Genomic DNA, 24,375 nt, shown 5'->3' on the forward strand with positions numbered 1-24,375 from the left:
GAATAAACTTTTGCAGGTCCGCCTGGATTAATACCAGGAAAATGTTACATTTAAATACGTGAAAGGGGCCCTGATCACATTTTGCAATATATTGTCCAGTGGACATTCTAAATTTGTCGGCAATTAAATGTCAACACTTTTGAATAATGACTTGGTTCTATGTTCACACAGATAAACATTTCTGTAGTGTGGTGTAGGCTAGCATGTTCCATTTAAAGGTAAACTTATCTATGTCACATTATACATGTACACAGGTCAGTACCGTATATTTGTAGCTTCCCCAATCTGATTAAATCCAGATATTTGATTCCACTCCCGATACTCTACGTTCCAGTCAAATAGAGTACCAGGAGTGGAATCAAAGATCTGGTTTTAATCAGATTGTAGCTTCCCGAGGTGAAGGTCAAATCAAAGTGTCAATGGTTTATGCATTATCCCTAATTGGGAGTCATACTGGCCTGCGGCGGTGCTATTCTTTTTACTGTTTTATACATAGAACATTGAATTTTATTCAAACAAGAGGACTAAGGGGCCTGAAATTACATTATTATACCTTCTGTTAAAATCTCATAATCTGATTGGTTGAGAAAGATGTGAACATTTTCAATGTTACTTGCTCGTTTTACAAAGATAAAGAAGACAGGGTGTTATTCCAAAAAATATCACATGCGCCAAACGTATGCGTGCAGGTTCGTCCCAGTGCCAGGGTGTTATTCCAAAAATTGTTACATGTGCCAAATGTATGCGCCCTTGGTTCATCCCAGTGAAAACTTTTCTGAAACGTTTGTCGACCTTTAAAAATGGTGAAGTGGTGAAACACCTTAACATGACACTTCGCCTCGGTCAACAATGCTTCCTTGGGGTGAAAATATGCAATATCCCCCTCTCATGAATGTGATATTTATATAATACTTCACCCCTGTGAGCCAGGTGAGTGTAACAAGTCCCTAAAATATAACAAATTTTCACCAAAAAGTTAGTTGCCTCTTTCAGCATCAGCTACTCTTCAAGTAAATCACATTGCATTTCTCCTAAAGCATCAACATCCTTAAATGAGCTTAGCTGTTGATAAGATGTTAAACTTTGTACAACCAACCTGTAGCATCAAATTTGTACTACCTTTGTTCAGAGAAACTGTTTTGTATCTCTAAATATTGGTAAAGTTATGAGGAGGGATAACAACAAATAACACATTGACTATGTATGTACAATAGTATCTTTATTAAAATTATAAAGTTCTTACTGCTAAACATGCTACAATTAGCAACTTGAACGAAAAGCAAATAGCAATGCCCTTAATTTCTTTAAATTGTGTTTGCATGAGATTATGATGCAAATTTCTGTTTATAGTAAAAGCACTTTATGGTATATGTACATAACAAGAGTTGTGGACAAATGTTAGTGTATGTTTTAGAATACAGAATAAACCACAACATTTTCTAATAATTTCAGAAGGAAATCTTTTGACCAAGTATTCATCAAGTTTACTGCAAAGCAGGTTGCTTTTGACAGTTCTAGCCCCATGATCGTAGAAAAAATACAAAGTGATGTCAAAATCATCATGTTGGAGATAGCAAACTGATGATTCTAGCTTTTGGCTGCTCCATTTTAATATTGTAAATCTGTCTCAAATTTTAAGTATACATTTATTGTGCTTGTCAATGAAAATTAACCATGTAAGTATTACTGCCTTCTGTCAAAAATAATGATAATTTCCAAAAATGTTTTCTGAGATTCTGTCCAGATTGTTACAGGTACACAACTCGGAACAGAATCCAATTTTTATGCTCAATTAATAAAATATCAATCAATCTAAACACAAATCACTTGTAGAATGTTGAAGGTAGTAAATCACCTATTCAGGTGCATACTTGGATGTTGTTTATTTCTATTATGTCGCATCAGAACATTTTGTATGTACTTTATATACTTCAAATACCAGGTACATGCATGTATTACATATAGTTTACTAAAGTTTGATTTATTTCACAGATTTTTATTATTAATGATGAAAATTCTTAATTCACTCAGTAAGATTTTTATGATCAAGGAGCTGATCATCATGTAAAGGCACAGAAGAGAGGTATATATATATATATATATATAGAGAATATTATATAAATATAAAACAAACTACCATAACAAAAATATCTAAACATCTAAAGATTGGCATTCCATAGTTATACATTTTCGACATAAGCACTTTAGTTGTTGTACAATATCAATACAGGTACATTTGTATAATAAAATTATACCTACAACCTTAAAAAATAAACCCAGTAATATTAAACAGGAAATCTGGGATACATTTTAGATATAAACGGATGGCAAGATTTACTAGGAAGAAAGGCTTGAGGTAACACAAAGTACAAAATACAAGTACAATGTACATCATTCAACATGGGCACAGAAGACATTAATAATTTACTAGGGATTTTTTTAAAATGTGAGATCAAGATTCGACTCATGCCACACTTTTAAGAAAATAGTTTGCATGTGATGTATGAATAATTACCAAATAAAATATGTGGATGAGATAAATTAATTGGAATGACATAAAAACAGGGCCAACTCATACATCAGATAATCACCAGAGGTAGACCGGGTTTCCTCTGGCACCAGACTCAGACATTTTGGCAGATAGATATCTGGTGCCAGGGCCAGAGGAAACTCGGACTACACCAGAGGCAACCATAGGGTACCAGTTTGGTTTGATTAGTTGTTTAACAAATAGTTTACAAAATGATTCTGCCGCATTTTTATCAGGGAGCGCTTTGAACTTAAATGACATTCAAATCATTTTTAACTCCTAATACAAACCTTAACTTGTAGTTTATGTGAAAAAACAAAACAAAAAAACAACAGAATATGAGCAACCACAGGCTCTGACCTCTTTGCAGATCTTGCACAAAATAGAGAAAGTAAAATGTAATATCTGTAAATCACAACAATATATTCAGCTTGATATATAAAAATAATGATAAATTGTATAACAAATGTAAAAGCTTTTAGTTGTATAATATTTTGGAAAAAAATGAAACTTGTTTTTAAAGAGACCCTGGCTCACCAGGTTAATACCTTATCAGGGCCATGGCAGGTTCTTAGTGTACTAGTCCACATTTATATAAAAATGTTTTATTGAAATTGACTTAGCTGCTCATGACTAGTAGTCTTTTTTAAAAGAAAGTTTCTGACAAAAAGATGCTGTGCCTTGCATAAACTTAAAAGGTCTTTGGACGCAGTGAGGTAAAATAAAAGTAAGATCCTTAATTAACGCAAGTGAAAATTAACGCAAGTGATTTAGATCCAATAGTTTGCTATGTGGGGGGAATATATTGTAAAGCAGATAAATAGTGAGGCAGCATGCACCCTCTGCATAAACATTTTGTTAAAAGGAAAAGAAAAAATTGTCGGATAGGAGTCGTGCTAATAATCCTTCACCAAATTGAATGTTCTTCAAATTTTCTTTGGCAAAATCACTTAAATTTCATTAAGTTACTAGTAAGTCTTGCTGATTACTGAATATCTAATCTCCTTCCATAAGCTGATACACTTTAGTAGCTATTAATATCAGGATTTATTGAGATCTTGGGACGAAAACAAAAAAAGTGGTATGCAGTCATCTTGTTCCCATAGTCTAAGTGGAATAAATTTCCACAAAGGATCCTGAGATATAATTCCTGTTTCACACATTTTACTTTTCCACAAGACTGAAGTCCTATTATATTGCACTTGGGGCTCCCCATCTGACTGTCTACATACAGCTTGGCTAGCATGAACATCAACACATGGACTTTCCTGCGACCATATTTTGAGCACAAGTCAAAGGAAGTTTGACACCTCTATCCAACAGGTTGATGAGTTCGCTACAGCCGTGGCAACAGGCAGCAAATGGACTTAGCATACAGTAGAAGAGGGCACAGATCAATCCGATGGGCCAGCCAAAAACTAGTAGTATAATCACCCATATTACAGACCAAAGCCAGCCGCAGTTAGCCATTTCTCTGGACACTTCACTCTCACTGGTTACTTAAACAAATCTGGTCCTAGCCGACACTTCACCGACACTGGTCAGTTGAACCTGCAGCAAAGAAATTTAGTTGAATTACAATACTGAGTTTCAACATCCATCAAAGAGATATGCAACTTCATACTATGAAATAACTTTCAAATTGAAACATCAATAATTGAAAATTGAATTCACAACAACAAAATTGAATTTGAAAGTTTGAAAAGAGTCATTTCCTTCAATAAAATGATTACCGGTATTTTTGATGATGCTCACTTTTATTATTATTATTCTGAAAATTTCTTATTTTGTAGTTGATGGAAAATTGTCTCGTACTGAATTTGCCATCTCCATTGTTTTTGTAATGTTAAGTGTTAACGTTGTGCCATTTAAAAATGTTTCCTCTCAAAAACTTTGTTCTCCAGTTGTACTAGACTCCAACCAAATTGGTACATTGTACACAAAATTGTATATTGGCTAGATCCAAAATTCAAGATGGCTACCAAAATATATTGACTCAAGATATATATATAATCAATATAGACCATTTCTTATAATTATATATGTAAAGAATAAAATAATAAGTATATCCAAGACTAGTCGGTCTTGGATACTTATTATTTTATTCTATATTTTCCTTCGCAAGAACTTGTTTATTTATTATCTAAGTTAACTATATATACATGCATGTATGTATATTCGGTCTTTGCGTATTGCAGAGTTATCTCCTCTTGGGAGCAGGGATTGATTGGTACGTCATTGGTTTGTGTGAGAAAATTACGTCGTTTTCTCAAAAGTTGATGACGTTACACTCACAAACAAGTGACGTAACAATCAATACCTGCTCCCAAGAGAAGATAACTCTGCAATACGCAAAGACGGAATATGATATGGAGTCGGTCAATGTGCATCTTTTTTCTGAGATTGAAATCTAAATCTTAGGTCTTGATGTGAAAAATCTGGCAATTTTTTCCTACATTTATATTTCTAGTATTGGGTTATAATCAATACTGTTTTATCACAAAACTTTATAAAGGTGTCTTTTGGAGGAAGTGCAGCGAGTCATTAAGCTGCGGAGAGGTGTGCCAATATGTACATAAGGAGATTTACCTCCGCAATAACTTCAGTCATAAACAAGGCCTTGTTTGATATCTGATTCCTTTGATATGTTTATGGTCGTAATAGAATGTAGAACAGGTGGGATATACTAGAACTTAGTGCAGGTAGGTTTGTGATGAAGTGGAGTTGTAGATTTAGACACATTTGAACTCTTCCAATTCAAAGGTTGGAATAGTTCATTATGAAATTTCAGGGGTGAATGAGTTGAAAGGGCACAAGTATACAAAATGTATGGGGAAAGAAAGTAAACCAGATTGAAAAGAATGAATATCATATGAAAATAAGATCTTTCTGGATATAACGAATCACTCAACTTTCAACTCCTTTTCCCCTTAGTGACCTAAAGTGGGTTTAAGAAAATTTGAACATTTTTTCCCACTTGATTGCTAGAGCCCTTCCCCCCTTCTTTGAAGTAGCAACAGAACAAGAAAATAATGATTCTATGCAAACAGCCTTTATAAGCTCACTGGCACTTCATTTTTCAAGAAAAAATGTGCGAGGATCATGTTTATATAAATGCTTAACCTGGTTAAAATCATCCTTTTTTTTGGTGGAAATTCAAAGAAGTAAAATTACCCTTTGAATTTCATTTTGGCTAAAAAATAACATGACGCTACACATACCACCCATTTAATGTTGTTATCTCAGATATTTTGCAGGCCATATATTAACCTAAGTAATGGAAAGGATATTTAATGTTTTGTGTTTTGTAGATTTTACCACTACTGTATGACTCATATTGGTCATGACCAAAATTATAAATAGGGTATATATATTACAGATCACGCATGCACTGATTTACATAGGCCTAACTCATAAAGAACGTCTGAACGTGTTCATTTTACCGCACGGTTTCTTTGATATTTACTCCACTGTAAACTCAGGCATGGGATATCGTATGGGAAGGATCTGGGGCCATTCCCATGCAATGTGATTGGATCTATTTAGCATTTAAAAACGAATTTTCCAGTAGGTAGTCCTTACGAATCGAGGAAATGAAAAAGCAAAACAAAACCAAACACACTTAAACTTGTCTACTTAGACCTAGTTAGACCGCTAATGTGCTGAACAAAATATGCAACTTACTTTTAAACACCTGTGAGCCTTGTACACACACTCTATAGTGCCTTGTACACATTACTCTAGTGGCTAGCTACTGTCAGGAGCCGACCGTCCGATTTTAATCACTCAACCATTTGAGGAACCATTTTCACCCGAATACCACATCCGTCCGACTCTATTTGTGCCGAGATCTAGAAGCATTAAGGCTTACCTTCACTTACCGAGTTGCCGTCAGACACTGTGCAGCACGGGAACCTTGTCTGTCATAAGATATAAAGACGGTGCCCAGTCAGTAGGAATCAGGTCAATCAAATCGGATGATGTATGATCAAAGGGAAACAACTCTGTCGACATTAACGTAACAGTTATTACCTGCCCTTCGACACGTCAGATTAAGGAAAAGGGCGTATTTATAGAGGAAGCAAACTGATTTAGCTTGAATACACATGACCCTAATTTCTTAAAAATCAGATACAACGTCCTTGTACATATCATTATACATTTTAATAAACACTGTTTAACATTAGCATATTGTACAATATGTTAGGCGTGTACACTGCATGTTAAGAATCACATACAAAAGCAGAATGTATTTTGAAAAGAAAAACAATATAATGTTTACCAAAGTTTCAGTTTCTGTGGTTGGTATTTATCAATATGCAGTGACGTGCCACAAGTGTTTTATGTTAGCGTCTTTTCCCTGTGGATTCTATGTATGCCTTAATTAACTCCTTTTTTTCAAATAATATTTTCGTGACTTCGTTTGATATCCTTTTTTTAATATAACTTGATATCCTGTTAGAGAGTTATCCGGTGTTTATTGTGGTAATATGCACACCTTGATAAATATTGCCGTACACATTCTTTTGGCCAATTAACCCATTAAGTTATGCTTAGTATTTTAGGAAACGTGTATTGATATTAATATTACCAATCGAAGCGCTAAGTAATTCTCTAGTGTAGGCTAATTTTTATCAATTTTTGGCTAAAACAAAAGACAGAAACATCGATTTTCGAGAAGTCGGTTAACTTAGAATCTAGGGGAAAATGACGTAACGTGAAAAACTTATATGGGACGTCACTGTATATCAAGTTCTCATAAAAAGGTCACTTAGGATTGAGGGCCTTTAATTTATGGCTAATTAATTGGAATGCTATTTCTGATGAAGACTAGTCAGTGAAATTAATATCTTATAATCTTAGAGCGTCGTCGTTTGGTGGAAACTTGTTTATCATGGATTTTTATTTGGTAAAAATTATATCACTCTGCTACACAAGGAAAATAGCGCGGTAAAACAAACGTTTATACATTTTAAAAGGAAGTATAGGCTTATGGGTCAAGATCTAGCTTACGGAAACAATTTTACCCCAGTCCGAAGAGCCACAAAAAACTGAAAGACTTTTGCAATTTTTGTCGTGATAATAGGAGACGTGAGTTATTCAAGATAAAGTGACAGTCTTGGAATAAAAATTGATCAAGAAAGTTGAGATTTTGGCGAAAACAATTTATTTCAACATATATGTCGAGGATCGGGAGCGAACCTAGTAATTTAGACCTTATCAGAACTAATGGAGAGGAAATGGCCAAATACATGATTTTACAAATTTTGAGTGTCAAGAGGGACAAAGTGGTCGCTGTGGAGAAGCTAAAAAGCACCATTCTATTTTACAAAACGGCACTTTGTCACGACGAAAAAAGACCGTTTTATTACCGTATAGGAAAGTAAATCGGTGCTTTTCCACGGCGACAAAGCAATGCTTTGTAAAAACAACTATATTGACGCTGTCGCAAAAAACACGAAAATCGAGCATTTGAAAAAAAAAAACGCGGCGACAGCGCGCAGTATAAGAACATATAACGACAATGCTCATTTTTAGGAAATGAAACGTCACTTTTTTCTCAAGAAGTGTTAGGTTTTTTTCAAAGAAGTATCCCGTTGGTCCTTCGTTTTGCATTGGTCGGAAGAAAACGCTGACCATCTGAAAGTTTCTGATATTTTGAGTTCATGTTTGCTATCGCCCTTTCTCAGAAAGTGAAGGTTGGATCGATCTCAAAATTTCATATTTAGGTTCCCATAGGTCCTTGCTGTGCCGTATGTTTCATTTTGGGACTGATCGGAAAAATAAAAATGGTCGCATAGTAGCAATCTTTGAATTAGACAGTAAAAGTTTCTTGTCGCTATTTCTCAAGATTATCCTCAAATTTCATATGTAGTTTTCCTTAGTTGTGCTAGAGACGTATAATTGTGAATATTTCATTTTGAGACTGTTTGGCAAAACAAGATGGACGCCAGACGTCGATCTTGAATTATGACATTTAAAGTTTGTTAACCCTATTTCTTGAGACGTCCTTAACATACCTTTTTATTTTTTTTTATTCATTTTTAGGTTTCCTATTCCACTTCATAGTGCACGTTTCATTTTGAGATAAATCTGTAGAACAAGATGGCCAAAAGGCAGCCATCTTTGATTTAACCATTTTTTTGTCATCAAATCTAAGAAGAAAGTCCTAATGGAGATCTTTCTTCACAAGTAGGTTCCTCTTTATTCTTAAATGTATATGTTCAATTTCAGACTGAAAAAACCCTGAAACAAGATAGCTTTGATAGTCAAGTTTGTTGTTATTTTTCAGAAAGTATTGGAAAGATATTTGAAGTACATATCTCCATTTTATTTATTTTTTATTTGCAGCTTTATTGCAACAAGAGGCCCATCGGACCTGCATCGCTCACCTAGTATTAATCTAGCACATGTAATCTTAAAAGCGATCTAAAATAAAGCTACAGCTCTTCATCCTAGCATACTGCTGGCCAGATATCATCATCCTGGGCCTTTTGGAATAAAGGTCAGTCATTCATTTTTACAAAGTTGGTTGCCCTTCATCCAAGCATGTTACAGGTTAAAAAGCATCATCCTGCACATGTTAGTTACTCAGAAGAAGTTGGTTAAAGTTTTTAACATATTTGACCCCTGTGACCTTTCAATGTAGGTGAAGGGTCATTTATTTGAATTAATTTGGTAGCCCTTCATCCCAGTTTGCTTCTGGCCAAATATCATCACCATAGGCCTTTTGGTTATTGAGAGAAGTTTAAAGTAAAATATTGACGGCACACGACAGATGGACAGACGAGGGATGCTGCGTCACAGCATTAGCTCACCTGGCCCTTTCGGTGAACTAAAAATGGTCACCAGGCTGACATCATGAATTGTTAAAGTTTATTACCACTATTTCTGAATTTCGGACAGTAATTTATAGGTCTCTCAATCAAATTTCATAATTCAGTATTTATAAATATATATTTAAATACTTCAATTGTACTTTTATTTATTATTACAATGTATACAACTCATATTTACAAAAACAGTTATGTGTTTTATGTAATACGCATCATAGCCCAATAATTCAATCCAGGATCCAATAATATCTGAGAATATTAATCAGAATTCACAAAACTAAATAAATATTTCACAGAACCTTCACACAAGGATCATACCCTTTTCAAGCTTGAAGAAGCAGGTGTTATAAAATGAATGGTATTTTGTATACAAACAGATTTATTTTTATATTTTATTTACACCATGTTCGAACGATTTCTTTGCAAAACTTGTCTATGTCAATGTGCTTAAATCAAATACAGCCAATGAATCAAAGGTTTCACTTAGTCCCGATTAAAGTCGTTCAAAGGTGCCAATTACTCTCAGGTGAGTTGTTTCGTGCCACATGTACATTTCAATTTAAATATTCTGAACAACCAGGAATACCAACAAAACAACTGGAAAGTAATGCTTTGATAATAATAAAATGAACAATGTTTATTTTTATTTTTTTATTTTTTTTATTTGTTTCTAATAACACACACAGCCAACCTACAATATACCTATATCTGTGAGGCAGATGGTCTAGCACATTTACACGGCAACAATAAATATAAATAACATATTTCCATGGCAACATACTTGCCAACTCTCCTCATTTTTGAACGTGACTCCTGATTTTGGACCCTAAAATTAAGCATTTTCCACCAGTGAATTTGCTAAACTAAAAGTTTAGTCCTATTTTCTTAGATCTGATTATTTCATCTGAAAGAACAGCTCAAATGATGAAACTTACAAGTGTATTCCCTCTAGGGTGAATTAGTACATACACACTTTTTAATTGTTTTTAACTCTGAGCACACATAATCTCTTCCATGGATTTTTTTAAAAGTTTGTAAGTATGTCGCAACATGTGAAATAGAACATTTACAATTCTCTTGCCAAATAAAAGTACGTGAAAAACTAGTCCCGTCATTAAACTTACAGGAAATCCTTGGTCAGTAATGTCGGCACAGTAAGTATGGAGGCCATTCACAATTGGAACATCAAGAAAACTATACACGTACATGATCCCACATATTTGAAAGATATGATTTTGTATCATCCTACCGCTGAATGGTCAGGGTAGGGAGTTCGGACATAGACACATATTTTAATTGGCCAAACATATACAGTTCCAGATTTCTGTATCAATCTATATGGCAAAGATGCAACATTTTATCTTTGATTTTCACACAGCACTTTCCATTTTCCAGTCATCCACTTTCTGCTAAAAAGTTCTGCTTTTTCCTCCATATTATCTTTACAGCATCTTTCAAGTTCTCCGTGGTACTTTAATACTCCGGATTCTCTTTATCTCTTTGTACAACACATCTTGTCCAACTGTTCAAAAACATGAAGTCATAATTTTAATTTCAGAAGATATTTCATCAGTAATTTAAGAGTCTGAAAACATCTTCCTTTTTGATTTAGCTGAGACAGACATTTTTTATCACAATGCTAAATATAGCAAGATTTGTAATTATAGTTATCTATTCCTAAATTGAACTCCCCTGAATTTCTTGGATGAAATGTTTTACTCTGTCTTGCCATTTCAAAATAAGGATTCAATTCTTAAGGTTCAGTCGGTCTTATACAAACAAAAGGCCCAGATGGCCTGTCCAGATCACCTAGGTGTATAACACAATACGGCAAAATATTCTCATTAAAAATAACATTACAAATATTTCCCCATTTCTGACTCAGTCTCCCTGTGGCCACTGTGACCTTGAAAGTAAGTCAATCTCATTTATATGAGGAAACTTTATAGCATTTCATCTCAGTATCTCAATACTGAACTTATGATTCTGCTCATCATAGCAAATGTTTACCACTGACCCAATTCAGCCCTAAAAACGAATCATCGACCTTTACACAAATCAACACGACGGAAAGGATTTGCACTGCTAGTATCATCACATATCCAAGAATCAAGGCTCCTGACCTAATGGCTTTAAGATAACGTTATAATTTCTAAAAATATATGACCTTTATGAATTAAAAGAAGGCCACTGAAGCTTTACCAGACCCTACGAATGCAACAACACAAATAGGGAACCACAACCCGCTATGTCTCTAAGAACTCTATGGAAGTATCTGTAATCCGTTTTCCTATGGTTACAATACACTGAACGCCTGCTTCTTATTGTTTTTTCGCCTCATTTTATTTCTCTCCACGGTCAAGGAGTCAACGAACCACAAACATATCGCTCCACATCAATTTAAGCCATCCATAGCAACCCACGCCTTCTTACTCCAACCCAGATAAAAGGTAGTCTGCTAAAACTGACCATAATTGCAGGCTAAAAAATTCTGACTGGTCGCCTGTTTATGGTCAGCTATCGACTGCTCTATATAACACGGTGATTCGTCGCCGACAATCTGGCGATAGCGATTCTGAGAGTTTTACATGTTTGTTGGAGAAAATATTTTCATCTACATATCAGTTGATTCATTTCTCACTCATTTGACTAGATGCCAGCATAACCCAACTAGATAAATTATGGACACTACATTGTCAATTGAGGAGTTGTAGACTGCTCACATCAACAGCCAGCCCTAATTTCCTCTGGCCCTAACACCACACTTAAGACATTTTGACATATATAGAAGTCTGGTGTGGGGCCAGAGCGCACTGCTATATGAAAATGTGGAATTCTCCGACACCATTTGATATCGGGGAGCGACTAATCAACAAAAAGACGCGGTCTGGAAATCTTCTAAACAAGAACAATATATTCAGTATTTGGTCTAGATTGGTAAGGTTTGTTGATAAGTCACTGCATGCCCTCCAAAAATGACGTTCGCGCAGGTGGGAAATTTTGAACAATTGAAAATCAAGGACTCTACTGACGGCATTCAGCAGTTGTTGGTGATAATTAGAGCTGATTTGGATCAATAGTTAATCAAATTATCGATAAATGTGAGGTATGTGTTGTGACATGGTAGATTTTTGTTGTCAGCCCCTCATAACTCTCCCAATACCAAATGGTGTCGGAGAATTCCACATTTTCATATATAGCAGTGCGCTCTGGCCCCATACCAGACATCTATATGTCAAAATGTCTAAGTCTGGTGTTAGGGCTAGAGGTAACTCGGGCTTATCAACAGCCATTGACTGACGTTGACTGACAATATGCAATACCAGAAGCCAAATGCATTTCATGTGAGGTGAACTGGTCAAAAAAGTTATTATGATTAATGCCAGCGTAGCCAATAGAAAGAATGCCAGATATCTAGGGTAACCTCCTCCTCCCTTGAAACGTGTTGGAAATAATGACTTGTGCTTTACTTTAAACGTACCAAGTGGGTCTTTCATGATTTGTTCCGTTTTTTGAGCATCCTTCATTCTTATAATCACCCTTCTATGGCCGGTCCCTGCTAAACTCTCAAGCATCACAACTGCGTACCTGAAACACATAAAATTAACATAGCATTGAAATCTGGGAGGGGAAGCATTAAAAAATACATATATTGAACAGGTTGGGCACACCTTCTTATATGGGTAATAATCCTGCATTTGGGTAACAGTTACCAATTTGAGTTTCACTTTTATTACTGAAATGGGGAATAAAGTGAAATGAAGACACACAAAGTTCTTTTACACATTAAGAACAAATACTATGCATTAATTCTCTCTGGATACAATATTTATAAATCATTGAAGTTAAGTTTGAAGTAATCCATATATTTCTTTACGAATGAGCAAGAATAGGTCCTCTACATCAGCGTTATAAATAATAATAATTTATAAATAAATAATAACCTTTATTTAACGTTGTGTACAATTGTCAACAACAATCAAAAGCTCTGTAGAACTTTTATTACGACGCCGCTAAGGGAACAAATGGTGTTTTCGTGGTGGAGGAAACTCACGGGGGAAAACCACCATGCCATCGGAGGGATAACAACTAACCCTATCAGACATGCACTCTCTTGTTTCCACCACCGCTGGGGATCGAACCGAAATTGGGAGAGCGAGTGTTCCTTGTCCGCGATGTTCTCAGCTTAATTGCTGCCCTCGACTGTCTTTAGCCGAGGGGACTATTGTTTTGTTTATATAATAGCTATATTTTCAATTACAGTATATCAGTTCTATCTTCTTGTAATATGATTTATATGTACATGTAACTGTTCCGTATCACTGTGTCTTGAGAAAGGAGCGGATCGCTCTGAAAATTTGACAACCTAAACTTGTCCACACTGCCGTTGGAATTACTTCTTTGCCCCATATATATATATATGTATATCTTTTCGTGGATATCAGATAACTGTGCTTTTATACATGATTAACAATATCCACCCTAATACGTTTTATTTCAATGTTTTTGTAGAATATGCTGCGCTTGATTTTTGCAATGGATTCAAGAGGTGCAAATTTAAATACTTATATAGAGTCTAATGAACCTTTCGCATTCTCACATTCATGTCATGTCATCATACGTCTAGGGGGAAAACTTCAAGATATCAACCATCTTGTCAGCCAAAAAGAAATCAAGAAAGGAAACTTAACTGTAATATACACTGTAATATAGCTATACATGTAGGGCTGATTTAGTAATTCAACACACCACTCAATGCTTGAACATTTACAGTACAAACTCGTTCCGCCCTCACTAACGGCCGTGCCGTAAAACATATAAACATCATTTTGGGTTCCTGTAAATTGTTCCTAACGCGTGTAAAATGACTGTGAACACTCTAGTTTAGGTCAAAACACAGAAACATAGACGTAACAAATTCTCTGGTCCCGGGTTCGAATCCAGGTCCGACAGTTTCAGTTTCCCTTCCCTGACACAATTGCAACTTGCAGTCATTGAAGGGAAATATGAGGATTGGTGGAAGACGAATACCGCGCCATAGTATCAACTCAACAGGTGACTTAAATATGAAAATAAGTTAACACAACATGTTAGGGTACAAACTTTGCGAGTCTTTTGCGAGCCATGTTTTCCTAGTCAAAAAGTATCTTAGGACTATCGCGTTATTAAGATTTGAAACAAACGCATAAAAGACTCTGTTTACCATTTTCTCCGACGATATAAATTCTAAAATAATAGAAATAAAATATTAATTAATTCATTACCAGTGATATTTACAAAGTTCACTTACATTTTTTTTTTTTTGAATCCTCAACAGAAATTATTTTATTTTATTTATATTTTCTCCGTTTCAACCGGATATGAATACCGACAGCTGCCGGAGTTTACCGAATGCCACGTTAACAAACGTGCGTTACTTGCTTGTTGGCTACGGAAAACAGCATTGAACATGGATCTGACACAGCTAGCATGCGTGATATTTTTCTTGTGCTTTAATTCATTTGACTGTTTAATGTTTCATTTGCCTGTAAATTCTAAAAAGTGTTTACGAGAGGAGATCCACAAGGATGTCTTGGTGACCGGAGATTACGAACTGTCAGATGCACCGGGTCAGAAAGCAACACTCGCGGTAAACAAGGACTACAGACTGTTTCGTATAATGATCTTGATTTCAATTGTTTAATTTAGCAATATCATATCACAAAACCTTAATACATGTTCATTGTTTTCAATCCCTGACTGCATGTCCTTGTGTATGTGCACGTGTACAATCGCAATAGTGAACTCATAGTTGCCTCCCCTGGAAGTTTATTTTCTGAAAAAACACATATGGGGTATTTTTCTTCTTTTCTGCCACAGATTGATATAATTTTATTTAACTAAAACGTTTTTCACAATATCAAATTTGTCGGTCAGTATTTATTATAGAGACTGTGAGTTTAATTGATTAATTTTAATTGTCTCACTAACTAAAGACATTGCCTGAATTTTTTTTCATGGATCCCCCTTTGTTAATTGGATGATAATTAAAACTAAGTAAGATGAGTCTTGGTAGACGTCTTCTCAGTTATCCATGTCATTCCCATATATTACACCACAAGCGGATCAATTCAAAACATGTATATAATTGTTAACGATTTGTTATATCACAGTGTCGTTTTAATGCTTGGAAACATGAACATCCTCATGTGACATATTTTTAAGTCATAAATATCAGTTAAAATGGTTTAATTATAAAAATATGTACTGTTCAGTGTTTTTATGTCTCACAAACATTGATTCTGTTCGTAAGAATTTCATGCAGGTTTAATTTGTGCAAATCTGGTCAACCAGATACAAATCCAACCAGTCTTTTGATAAAAAGACTAAAGAAAACCTTGGAAAACTTCAAATGAGACTGTACATATTAGCCATATACAAATAATAGACTTAAAACAGTTTTGCCCTAAAAATAAATTAAGGTCGAATTCGGAAATAACTTAGTGCAAGAGACCCGGGCAAAGTGGGTTTGGGGCAAAATGACCTGATACTATATTTGCCATCATAGATGTAAGGAAAGCTGAAGTTAACCTCATCAAGTCATCCGCAGTGCTTACAGCTTCTTGTGTACATTTAAAACATTAAAATGATTCATTCAGTCATGTAGTTCAAATTTAGGTAACGTTACACAGGCGTTTATTGTATGCTCGATTGCTTCTCACAGAATGAACTGTATCGCATACCTCTTAACTGCCATATTTTCTAAATTTCTAAATTTTAAAGCCAAACCAACATGAACTTATAAGTAATATATAAGATGGAGAATAACTTCATAAATTTGTCTAAACCTTATTTTGTTATTGGTCCTTACATATGTGATATCCCTTTGTTTACCAGGTTACCGATTCCAAGGGCCACATACTCTACACCAAAGATGATGCTAAGAAAGGAAAGTTTGCATTTACAACAGAAGAATATGACATGTTTGAAGTTTGCTTCCAGACAAAGATGGTTGGCGGTAAGTGATTCTACTACATCGAGTCACCAAGATATACTTTACACTCCTTCAATGTGGTTAAGACCACTCATATTCAGTTACTGTAAATATATATTCATGCACCTCATATTTTATCAATTACCTGGAATGCATCAAAAAGTTTTGAATTTTGTGATATTCACGCAAGCAAGACATTCTGTTGAAGCTGTTGACATACACATATAAAGTAAAGGGTTTTGTCTATTATAACAGTTTTCAAAAAAAAAGTGGAAAAAGGCCTGTGGTTTCTAAATATCATTTTCACTAGTCCTGCCACAGATTCTTCCAGCTCATGTCATCGAGCTAGTTGAATTGTCAGCCTCTGCAATTCTTCACTGATTTATATGATATCTTTTCTTCACAGGTGGACATGGCGGGGACAGAGAAGTGACACTAGATATGAAGCATGGAATCGAGGCCAAAAGTTACGATGATGTAAGTGGTACAAAGCTTTACACATGACCTCACACTGAGAGTACATAATGGTCATAGGGCTGCATCTCTGAGAGTGATCACTCACACAGCAATCTTGTTTTCACAGAGGGATACATTTGAGTCTTCCATCCCCGAGGGAAGTGGAATAATTAATTTCTTTTAGCTTTTTGGCCCTGTCACGTATGCATTTTTAGAACATTTTGTCGATGCATTGTTGTCATGGCAATTGTTGTTACTGGATACAGTCCGTAAGTGATATCTCCCACAAGGAAAAGTGTGGATAGGATAACAATGATCCTCCTGTTACAGACTAATTCCACATTTTACCGAGTTTTGAGACTTCTCAAGTGTCGCTCTAGGCTGGGATGTTCGAGTACTGTGACGTCATATACCAGTATAAACAGGCAGAAGAGCTGTGATGTCGCATATAAATAGGGGACTCAATTTTGTATAAGCAGTGGGTGTGGTCTCCCAAGGGGCAGAAGGGCGGGGCCCAATAGGAGAAATAGAGGTAAAACCTTTTAAATCCTTCTTCGCCCATTAGGATTATGGGATTTTATCCTTATTTAGTCTGGAGCATCCTTGGGTCAAGGTGACTCAATTTTGTATAATTGGTGGGTATGACCCCCCTTGGGGTGGGGCTCTGTTTGAAGTTTGTTCTCACTATATCTCAAGTGCTGTATGGATCTTTCTGAAATTTCATATGTACTTACAGCACCTACTTCATACCAATTATTTTAAACATATTCAGGTGAGCGATACAGGCCCCCTGGGCCTTTTGTTTTTTGATTACTTCCACGATAAAATCGGCAATGCGGTGCCCTAAAATGAAATGTGCGTGGGCCTGAGAATCAAGTAATCAATTTTTGTTTGCCTTACCGGAAACACTCAACCTCTTGAGTCCAAATTAAGTAGTTGTTTCTTGAATGCTGTGACCTCCAGCTGTTCTAGCTGATTTTAAACCAGAATCAATCTAAACCTGGCATCCCAAGAATCATTTAATTAGGAAATTGTTGAAACGAATGGAGTAACCAACTCGAGTTCTAGTCAAAAAAGCCAATGTCACAGACTCTAAATTCTGCTGTGTAAAAAAATCTCCGATAAAACTATGTAGCTCTAGGCTCCAAGATATTCATTGTTTTGTTTTCTTTTTAACATCTCAGCTGGCAAAGGCAGAAAAGCTGAAACCACTGGAGGTGGAACTGAGGCGACTTGAGGACCTCTCAAAATCAATTGTTGATGATTTTGAATACATGAAAGAAAGAGAGAAAGAAATGAGAGATACAAATGGTAAGCTGTCAAAAAATTGAAGTCATTTTATGTATTATATATCAGTACATTTATGTATTATTATTATCAGTATACATAGTGTATTGTTATAACCCCCCCCCCCCCCCCCCCCCTTCTCAGTAGTTCTGATTTCAGAATAGTAATTACTAATTTACTATATATGTGAAAACCTACAAGTTTTCAAAGTGTATCAATTCTCCCATTTTCAGCAGGAGACTCCCAATATTTTGGCCTATTAAAACAACAAAACTCTTGAGCTGAATAAATATCCAGTTTCTATAACTTTGTATACAAATATAGAAACTGAATTAATTCACATTGCTTCCCTGCTTTGTGTGGTTCCTTTGTCTTATTGTCATATTGTCATATCTCTGAGCTTAACCTTGATCTCGAAGAAAGGCAGCATTAATTACGACCTAATATCTCTTGGCTATTTGGTTTGGAAATAAGAATAACATAATAGCTCATTACTCTGTCTGTTTTACAGGCTTAGAAATATAACTTACAAACCTGTTTGTTTATGGATACACGGTAGTCTAGTGGTAGGACGCCGGGCTTGTGACCGAAGGGTTGAGGGTTCGAGTCATGGTACGGCTCTGATACTTTATTCTATTTGAGTATGTGGTTGGGCAGTGCTTGAATTGTTGAATGCTAGCTGTAAGCGTCAAAATGGCAGCCCCAGCTGTATGCTCCCCAGGGAGTTGAGAAAGATATTGGCTAGTTGCAAAGACCCTATATCCACGGATAATAATTTGTGAACCCCTTTGAGACGACCTACAAACTAAGTTGTGATAAAGCGGTTTATAAGAACCTCAAATTATTCATTATTATTTATGTTTGTTTCAGAGTCCACCCACTCGCGTGTGATGTACTTCAGCATTTTCTCCATGTGTTGTCTCCTCGGCCTAGCCACATGGCAGGTTCTCTATCTACGACGATACTTCAAGGCCAAGAAACTCATCGAATAATGCTTAGATTTAATTTAGATATCTATCTTCCCTCTGGGAAAGTGTTTCCATTTTCCCTAAAAATAAACATTTCTGTTATTTATTGTTAGGATAAACATTTTTAATGGTATTCTAGATGAATGTCGATTTCAAATAATTTCTTCCATTATTTGCTAAAGTAAGAATTAATTAAAGAGGTCAACCAGTTTTTGATGGAGAATCATACCTACAAGGTGGTATGTTTTCAAAATAAAGAAATTTAAGCCCCTTACGATACTTTTTACAATATTTGGATAACCCAAGATGTAGCAAAACATATTGTAATGTCAGACTTTGTTTTAACTTCAAGCAAAATCTTAATAGTCATTGGTCTAATTTCACAACCGGGGAATTTTTCTGCCTGCAAACATTTTATTATCCACGACCTAAGGCAATACCTCTGTTATTCTACTGATTTTAGGGATTTTTTTTCTAATTTCAAGAACAAAAGCATGCTTGAAAAAAACCTAATCCTATTTTAATGTGCCTATACTAAAACCACTGCCATACTCAATTTGTTATAAGAAGGCCTACAGAGAATGTACATGGTTATACATGTACATTGTACCAGTATTTAATGTACACAGATGATAGTCACTTATTTTAACGAGGATGATTCCCTGTTAAAAGTGGTCAGCCTCTTTTGTTAAATATGCTTTCAGGAATGCCTTTTCTGTTTTCAACATCTTATAATGAATGTTTGGCCATTTTGGTGTTGCAAATTTTTCGTTTGGAAAACTTTTGCATTAAAAAGACCTATTGATGCGTTTATCTTTGACTGAACATTGTACATTTTTGTAAGCTATTTTAAAAAATAGTGGTTGCACCAATGCCATTTTATAATTTGGTTAATAGTCCCAAATCTCCTTCATTTTGGCTTGGTATCGTTTCATATTTGAACAAATTGAGCAGTTGAGTTTGTATTGAATTCTATGTAGTCAGTTCCACAAATGCTCAGCAATTGACATAAGATGCTATTGGAAAGAACTAAATATGCAATTTTTAATATGCTATTTAAAAGCCTCTGAAAAAACAATTAATTTCATCATATTTTTTCTTGGAGAACCAGAGACACTAAAATTATTTTATATTCCCCAAAACATTTCATTTAAATTTTTGTTGTCTTTTCCAAGTGCTGCTGGAATGATTTTCGGACTTTTTTTGAATCATGTTTACGCCAGTGAACACAATTGCCTGTTTTCCTTGTTTAAAAAAAAAGAGTTGTATATTTTAGGGTAAGAATAAGTGAACATGCATATTGAAAAGTGTAAGATTTTTGAAGGAAAGGTAATAAGTTCACTTAACTGTTGGCAGGGTGTTTAATGCTTTATAACATAGATTTAGTCAATATGTTGATTTCGAGGTTAGAGAGAGCGCGAGTGAGAAAATAATGTTTTAATTATGCGATATGGATGTATTTGTGGCTGATTGTAATGAACAGAGACTAGATGATTTTGAAAGAGACCAAGCAGGTCATCATTGCTGTTAAAATAAATCCCAGACGTACAGCTGTCTATAAAACCAGCTTTTCCTATTGTAATGTGGTTTTAAGTACGAAATTCCGTTTTTGTTGTCATCTATTTTATATATAATCTAGTGACATGACCTTGCATGAACTTGTTTAATTAAGTAGTATCACTTTGGTTACATGAATGTCTATTTTTTTTGTTATCGATTAAATTTAGTCCTATTAATTAAAAAACAGCCCTGGGTTTTATGGGAAAATACATTTTGAAACTAATACACAACATCCCTTTCATGTATGAGATATCCTGGTGTGTGGGTGTGTAGGTATGTGGTAACGTGTAATTCACAACAGTATCAAAGTCAGTATGATAACCTGTTTCTCTTGTTTACCAATTTGCATCAAAGTGAGAAACTCATTACATGCGTAGGCAAGGTGTATGAACAGTACAAGTGAAATATAAATGTATACATTGCATGTATTGGACGAGAAATAGCATTAGTAACCTTTGGCGACCATTTTGTAATTAACAATGGTTTTCTGTCAAGTCTCAGAAGGGAGGTGGAGCCTTAATCCAAAGCTTCATTGATTTAAAAAAGTCCTTAAATAAAAAAAATTGAAGTTATTCCAAATGTTTGACACATTGCAATTTTGTTTTTTCTTTCTATTTTCTGGCAATTTTGATTAAAAGATTCATATTCAGGCTAATAAGACAAAGGTTTCAGAATATTTTTGATATAAAATTGTCTTTTTTTTTTTTTTCAGCTGTTCAAGCCTTGATGTTTGTAAAAATAAGGTGTTCACAATTATTGTGTTATTTATGGTTTGATTATGATGGTTAATATGTGCTATAATGAGTGACTTTACTTTCATTTATTTTTCTTCCCTGTAATGGTGTTTCCCCCATCATTTTGAAAGCATGGATGACTGAGAGATTATGAGTGTTATGATAGATTTCCATTGTTGTAAAAGATTTCCCTGGAAATATGGTGAATAAATGAAAGGTAAATGATCCTACTGTGTTGTTTTCTGTATGATTTCTAGAATACGTAGTAGTCACATAATTAATTCAAACCATAATCAGCGTTCATTCTAGATCTGAGACAGTATCGCAGGAAGGTTAGTGGGAATCGTTGGTGTAATCTAGTTCTTTGGTGTAATGGTATTGCCCGAAACTAAGGAAGTGTGCTGTATCAGGCGTCGGTAAATATTTGGAAATGGGTATCTCCGTATAAAAAAACACTAAATAAACCCTTCTGTAGATAAACAGTAACAGCATGTTTTATAATGTTGATTGCTTTGAATAGTTTGAATGAGAGAAAAAAACTCCCCACAATTACATTCATATTCAATTTATTGATCTCTTTGAATGGCGAGATCGTGGGACATATAACGATTACCTCCCTTGGTATACCTTCAAGAAACAAATATTTACTTATGAGGGAAAGCGACAAACAAAGAAAACGAGAACAGATTTTGTTCTACTTTGAATTTGAAGTCTTTGATTCAGATTAATAAGACTAATGACTAAAGTCGATCAGAATCCGCGGGCATATTTGATAAAATTACGTATGATTGTTGTTTCGAAGATTCGAATTCCAATATGGCAGCTATGACAGCATTTTGAAAACCTAGTTGCATTTTGAAAAAACTTAAATTCTACTCTACATCTACATAGTAATGACCACCTTCATCTATTTGAAGATCATGTCATGTGATAGTGGTTGCTAGGCCAAGAGAAGAAAAGATAGTGAAAGGGAATATTTATAAAGTGTGGGAGTTAGAATTGTTTTTTGTTTAGGGACAGTTTGAAGCAGTCAGAAGAGGTAATGGAGGTTATATCTGGAGGCAGGTTATTCCAGTCTACTATGGTACGAGGGAAAACGGATTGTTGTCGTACCTGTGTTCTACATGAGAGTGTTTGATATGAGTTCTGGTGTGCATGTCTTGTGTGGCGGGATGGAGGTATGCGTATCAGTTGGTCTTTTCTTATATTGACTTTGTCGTGTATAGATTTGTGTAGTGTTGTCAGTCGCATGACTCTCCTTCTGTCTTCAAGTGATTGCCAGTTAAGGTGTTGAAGCATGTCACCAACACTGGAGGTGTTTCTAAATTTTTTGGTGATTTATCTGGCTGCTCTACGCTGCACCATTTCTATTTTGTTTATGTCTGTTCTAGTATAAGGGTCCCAAACTGAGCAGGCATATTCTAGGGAAGCCATTTCACGTGTTCCTGATTCGTAAAGTACTATTACTTTGAAACCGATTTGAAATCCAATATGGCCACTATGGCAGTCATCTTGGAAATCTATGTTGAAGTTTGAGCATGATCAGAATGTTGTAAACATCATTTTGAAGTGTCCTAGTAGTAGTGACTCGCATTGTCTGATAATCTTGTCGCCATATAATCAGTTAATAAATCACATGTGAGCTTAAAGATGCCTTAGGCCTCTTGTTATAATATTATTTCGACAATGTTTCATCAGAATTTTGGGTCATATTTGATTAAGTATTTGTGAGAAAACAGGTAGACCAAACAGAGCGCATTGCGTCATTTATCTATGTACGGATTTAAACATTTTTTAACTTGACCTATATAGTCTATGTATATTAATTGTACATGCTCACTAATATCATTTGAATAATATTTAAGCTAGTGATCCTGTTAAAACCCGTAGCCTCTCCTTTTTCAGATTATAATTATGTGTCTTCACGAGGAATATTTGTAGAAAATATAAAGAAACAATCTAATAAACCATATATGATCCATTTTTCACGTTACGAAAAAAGAACCATTAGAATTATAGAGACATTAACCTTTTATAATATTTTTAATTCCATATATGTGCTGAAACTAATATTTTTTATTTCAATACATCCGCGATCATATAAGAGTCTGCAAATGAAAAAATATTTAAGGGAGATAACTCTGCTGAGCTATGTAAAACATGTAGCGTTGAACTAAAACTATTTTTGGAGGCCTGTTCTCTTTCACATATAAGACTTAACTAAGGCCACAGACTTATTGTGCAGCGATCTGGTTTGAACAAGATGAATATTTTCAATAAAGTCTTACATTTAAATCGTTCGCCATGCATGGTTGTAGGACAGCAGAATAGTGTATAATACATATGTAGAGTTAGACGCATTTTCGCTCCATAATGTAGCATTTATAAGACGTTGTTAATATCAACATTGGTAAGATACAATAATTACATAAGAATGATTGCCGAAAATAACAAACATACAATGGCGGACAATGTAATAAATCATTAAACAAGCTTTTGTGGAATAAAGATGATATACACTCAACGACATTAATGAGTAGAACTAACACCGACACACGTCTTTATTTGAAGTAAATGCGTACGTGTTATCTGAACACTGAAGAGGTTGAACGAAACAGATAAGAAAAAACTCAACTATGTTTTGTTACATTCGTCAGTCAACATATTATAAATATAGCAGACAGGAATAGAAACACAAATATCCGGAGTCAACTTAACTTTTCCTCCGTCTACTCAAATACCGGATCCTGTTGAAAAGATCGCTCATGAAAAAGGAAAAAATACCTAAATAGGAAGGTTGTCTTTACAGACATGTTTTTTTGGCAGTTGGTCTTCATAGACTGTTGGTCTAAAGTATAATTGAAAGGACATCTTAATTTACAGATTTTCTTTATAGAAAGGAGGTTACAACTGACTGATTGTCTTCATAGACAGTTGGTCTTAGTAGACAGTTGTTCTTTATAGACAGATGTTCTTTATAGACTGCTGGTCTTAATATACAGGTGGTGTTTATAGACGGGTGGTCTTAATC

General features: G+C 35.0%; 1 protein-coding gene and 2 long non-coding RNA genes across 4 annotated transcripts; 1 reads left to right on the top strand and 2 right to left on the bottom strand.

Moving 5' to 3' along the window:
- Positions 1-1,202: 1,202 nt before the first annotated feature.
- LOC110455740 lies at positions 1,203-6,542 on the bottom strand. Of its 2 annotated transcripts, none has more exons than XR_002463490.1 (2): positions 6,402-6,542; positions 1,203-4,081 (listed from the first exon to the last, which is right to left on the bottom strand). It is a non-coding gene; the product is annotated as an uncharacterized LOC110455740 (long non-coding RNA). The 2 variants fall into 2 exon arrangements; XR_002463491.1 differs by having other exon boundaries at positions 6,412-6,541.
- A 3,478-nt stretch (positions 6,543-10,020) lies between these two features.
- Positions 10,021-14,552, bottom strand: LOC110455738. Its single transcript, XR_002463489.1, has 3 exons — positions 14,470-14,552; positions 12,848-12,954; positions 10,021-10,888 (listed from the first exon to the last, which is right to left on the bottom strand). It is a non-coding gene; the product is annotated as an uncharacterized LOC110455738 (long non-coding RNA).
- A 172-nt stretch (positions 14,553-14,724) lies between these two features.
- Positions 14,725-21,572, top strand: LOC110455736 (transmembrane emp24 domain-containing protein 10-like). Its single transcript, XM_021506072.1, has 5 exons — positions 14,725-14,995; positions 16,243-16,363; positions 16,746-16,816; positions 17,980-18,106; positions 18,953-21,572. The coding sequence occupies exons 1-5, from the start codon at positions 14,816-14,818 to the stop codon at positions 19,072-19,074; spliced, it is 621 nt and encodes a 206-aa protein (XP_021361747.1). The 5' UTR covers positions 14,725-14,815; the 3' UTR covers positions 19,075-21,572.
- Positions 21,573-24,375: the final 2,803 nt, after the last annotated feature.

The sequence above is a fragment of the Mizuhopecten yessoensis genome, unplaced genomic scaffold (genome assembly GCF_002113885.1).
Source record: "Mizuhopecten yessoensis strain PY_sf001 unplaced genomic scaffold, ASM211388v2 scaffold8365, whole genome shotgun sequence".
In the NCBI taxonomy this organism is placed as follows: domain Eukaryota; kingdom Metazoa; phylum Mollusca; class Bivalvia; order Pectinida; family Pectinidae; genus Mizuhopecten; species Mizuhopecten yessoensis.

Coding starts and splice junctions, on each gene's coding strand:
- LOC110455736 (XM_021506072.1), top strand. CDS start 14,816: ATGGATCTGACACAGCTAGCATGCGTGATATTTTTCTTGTGCTTTAAT. Junction 16,364..16,745: donor CCAGACAAAGATGGTTGGCG/GTAAGTGATTCT, acceptor TTTTCTTCACAG/GTGGACATGGCGGGGACAGA. Junction 16,817..17,979: donor AGGCCAAAAGTTACGATGAT/GTAAGTGGTACA, acceptor TTAACATCTCAG/CTGGCAAAGGCAGAAAAGCT.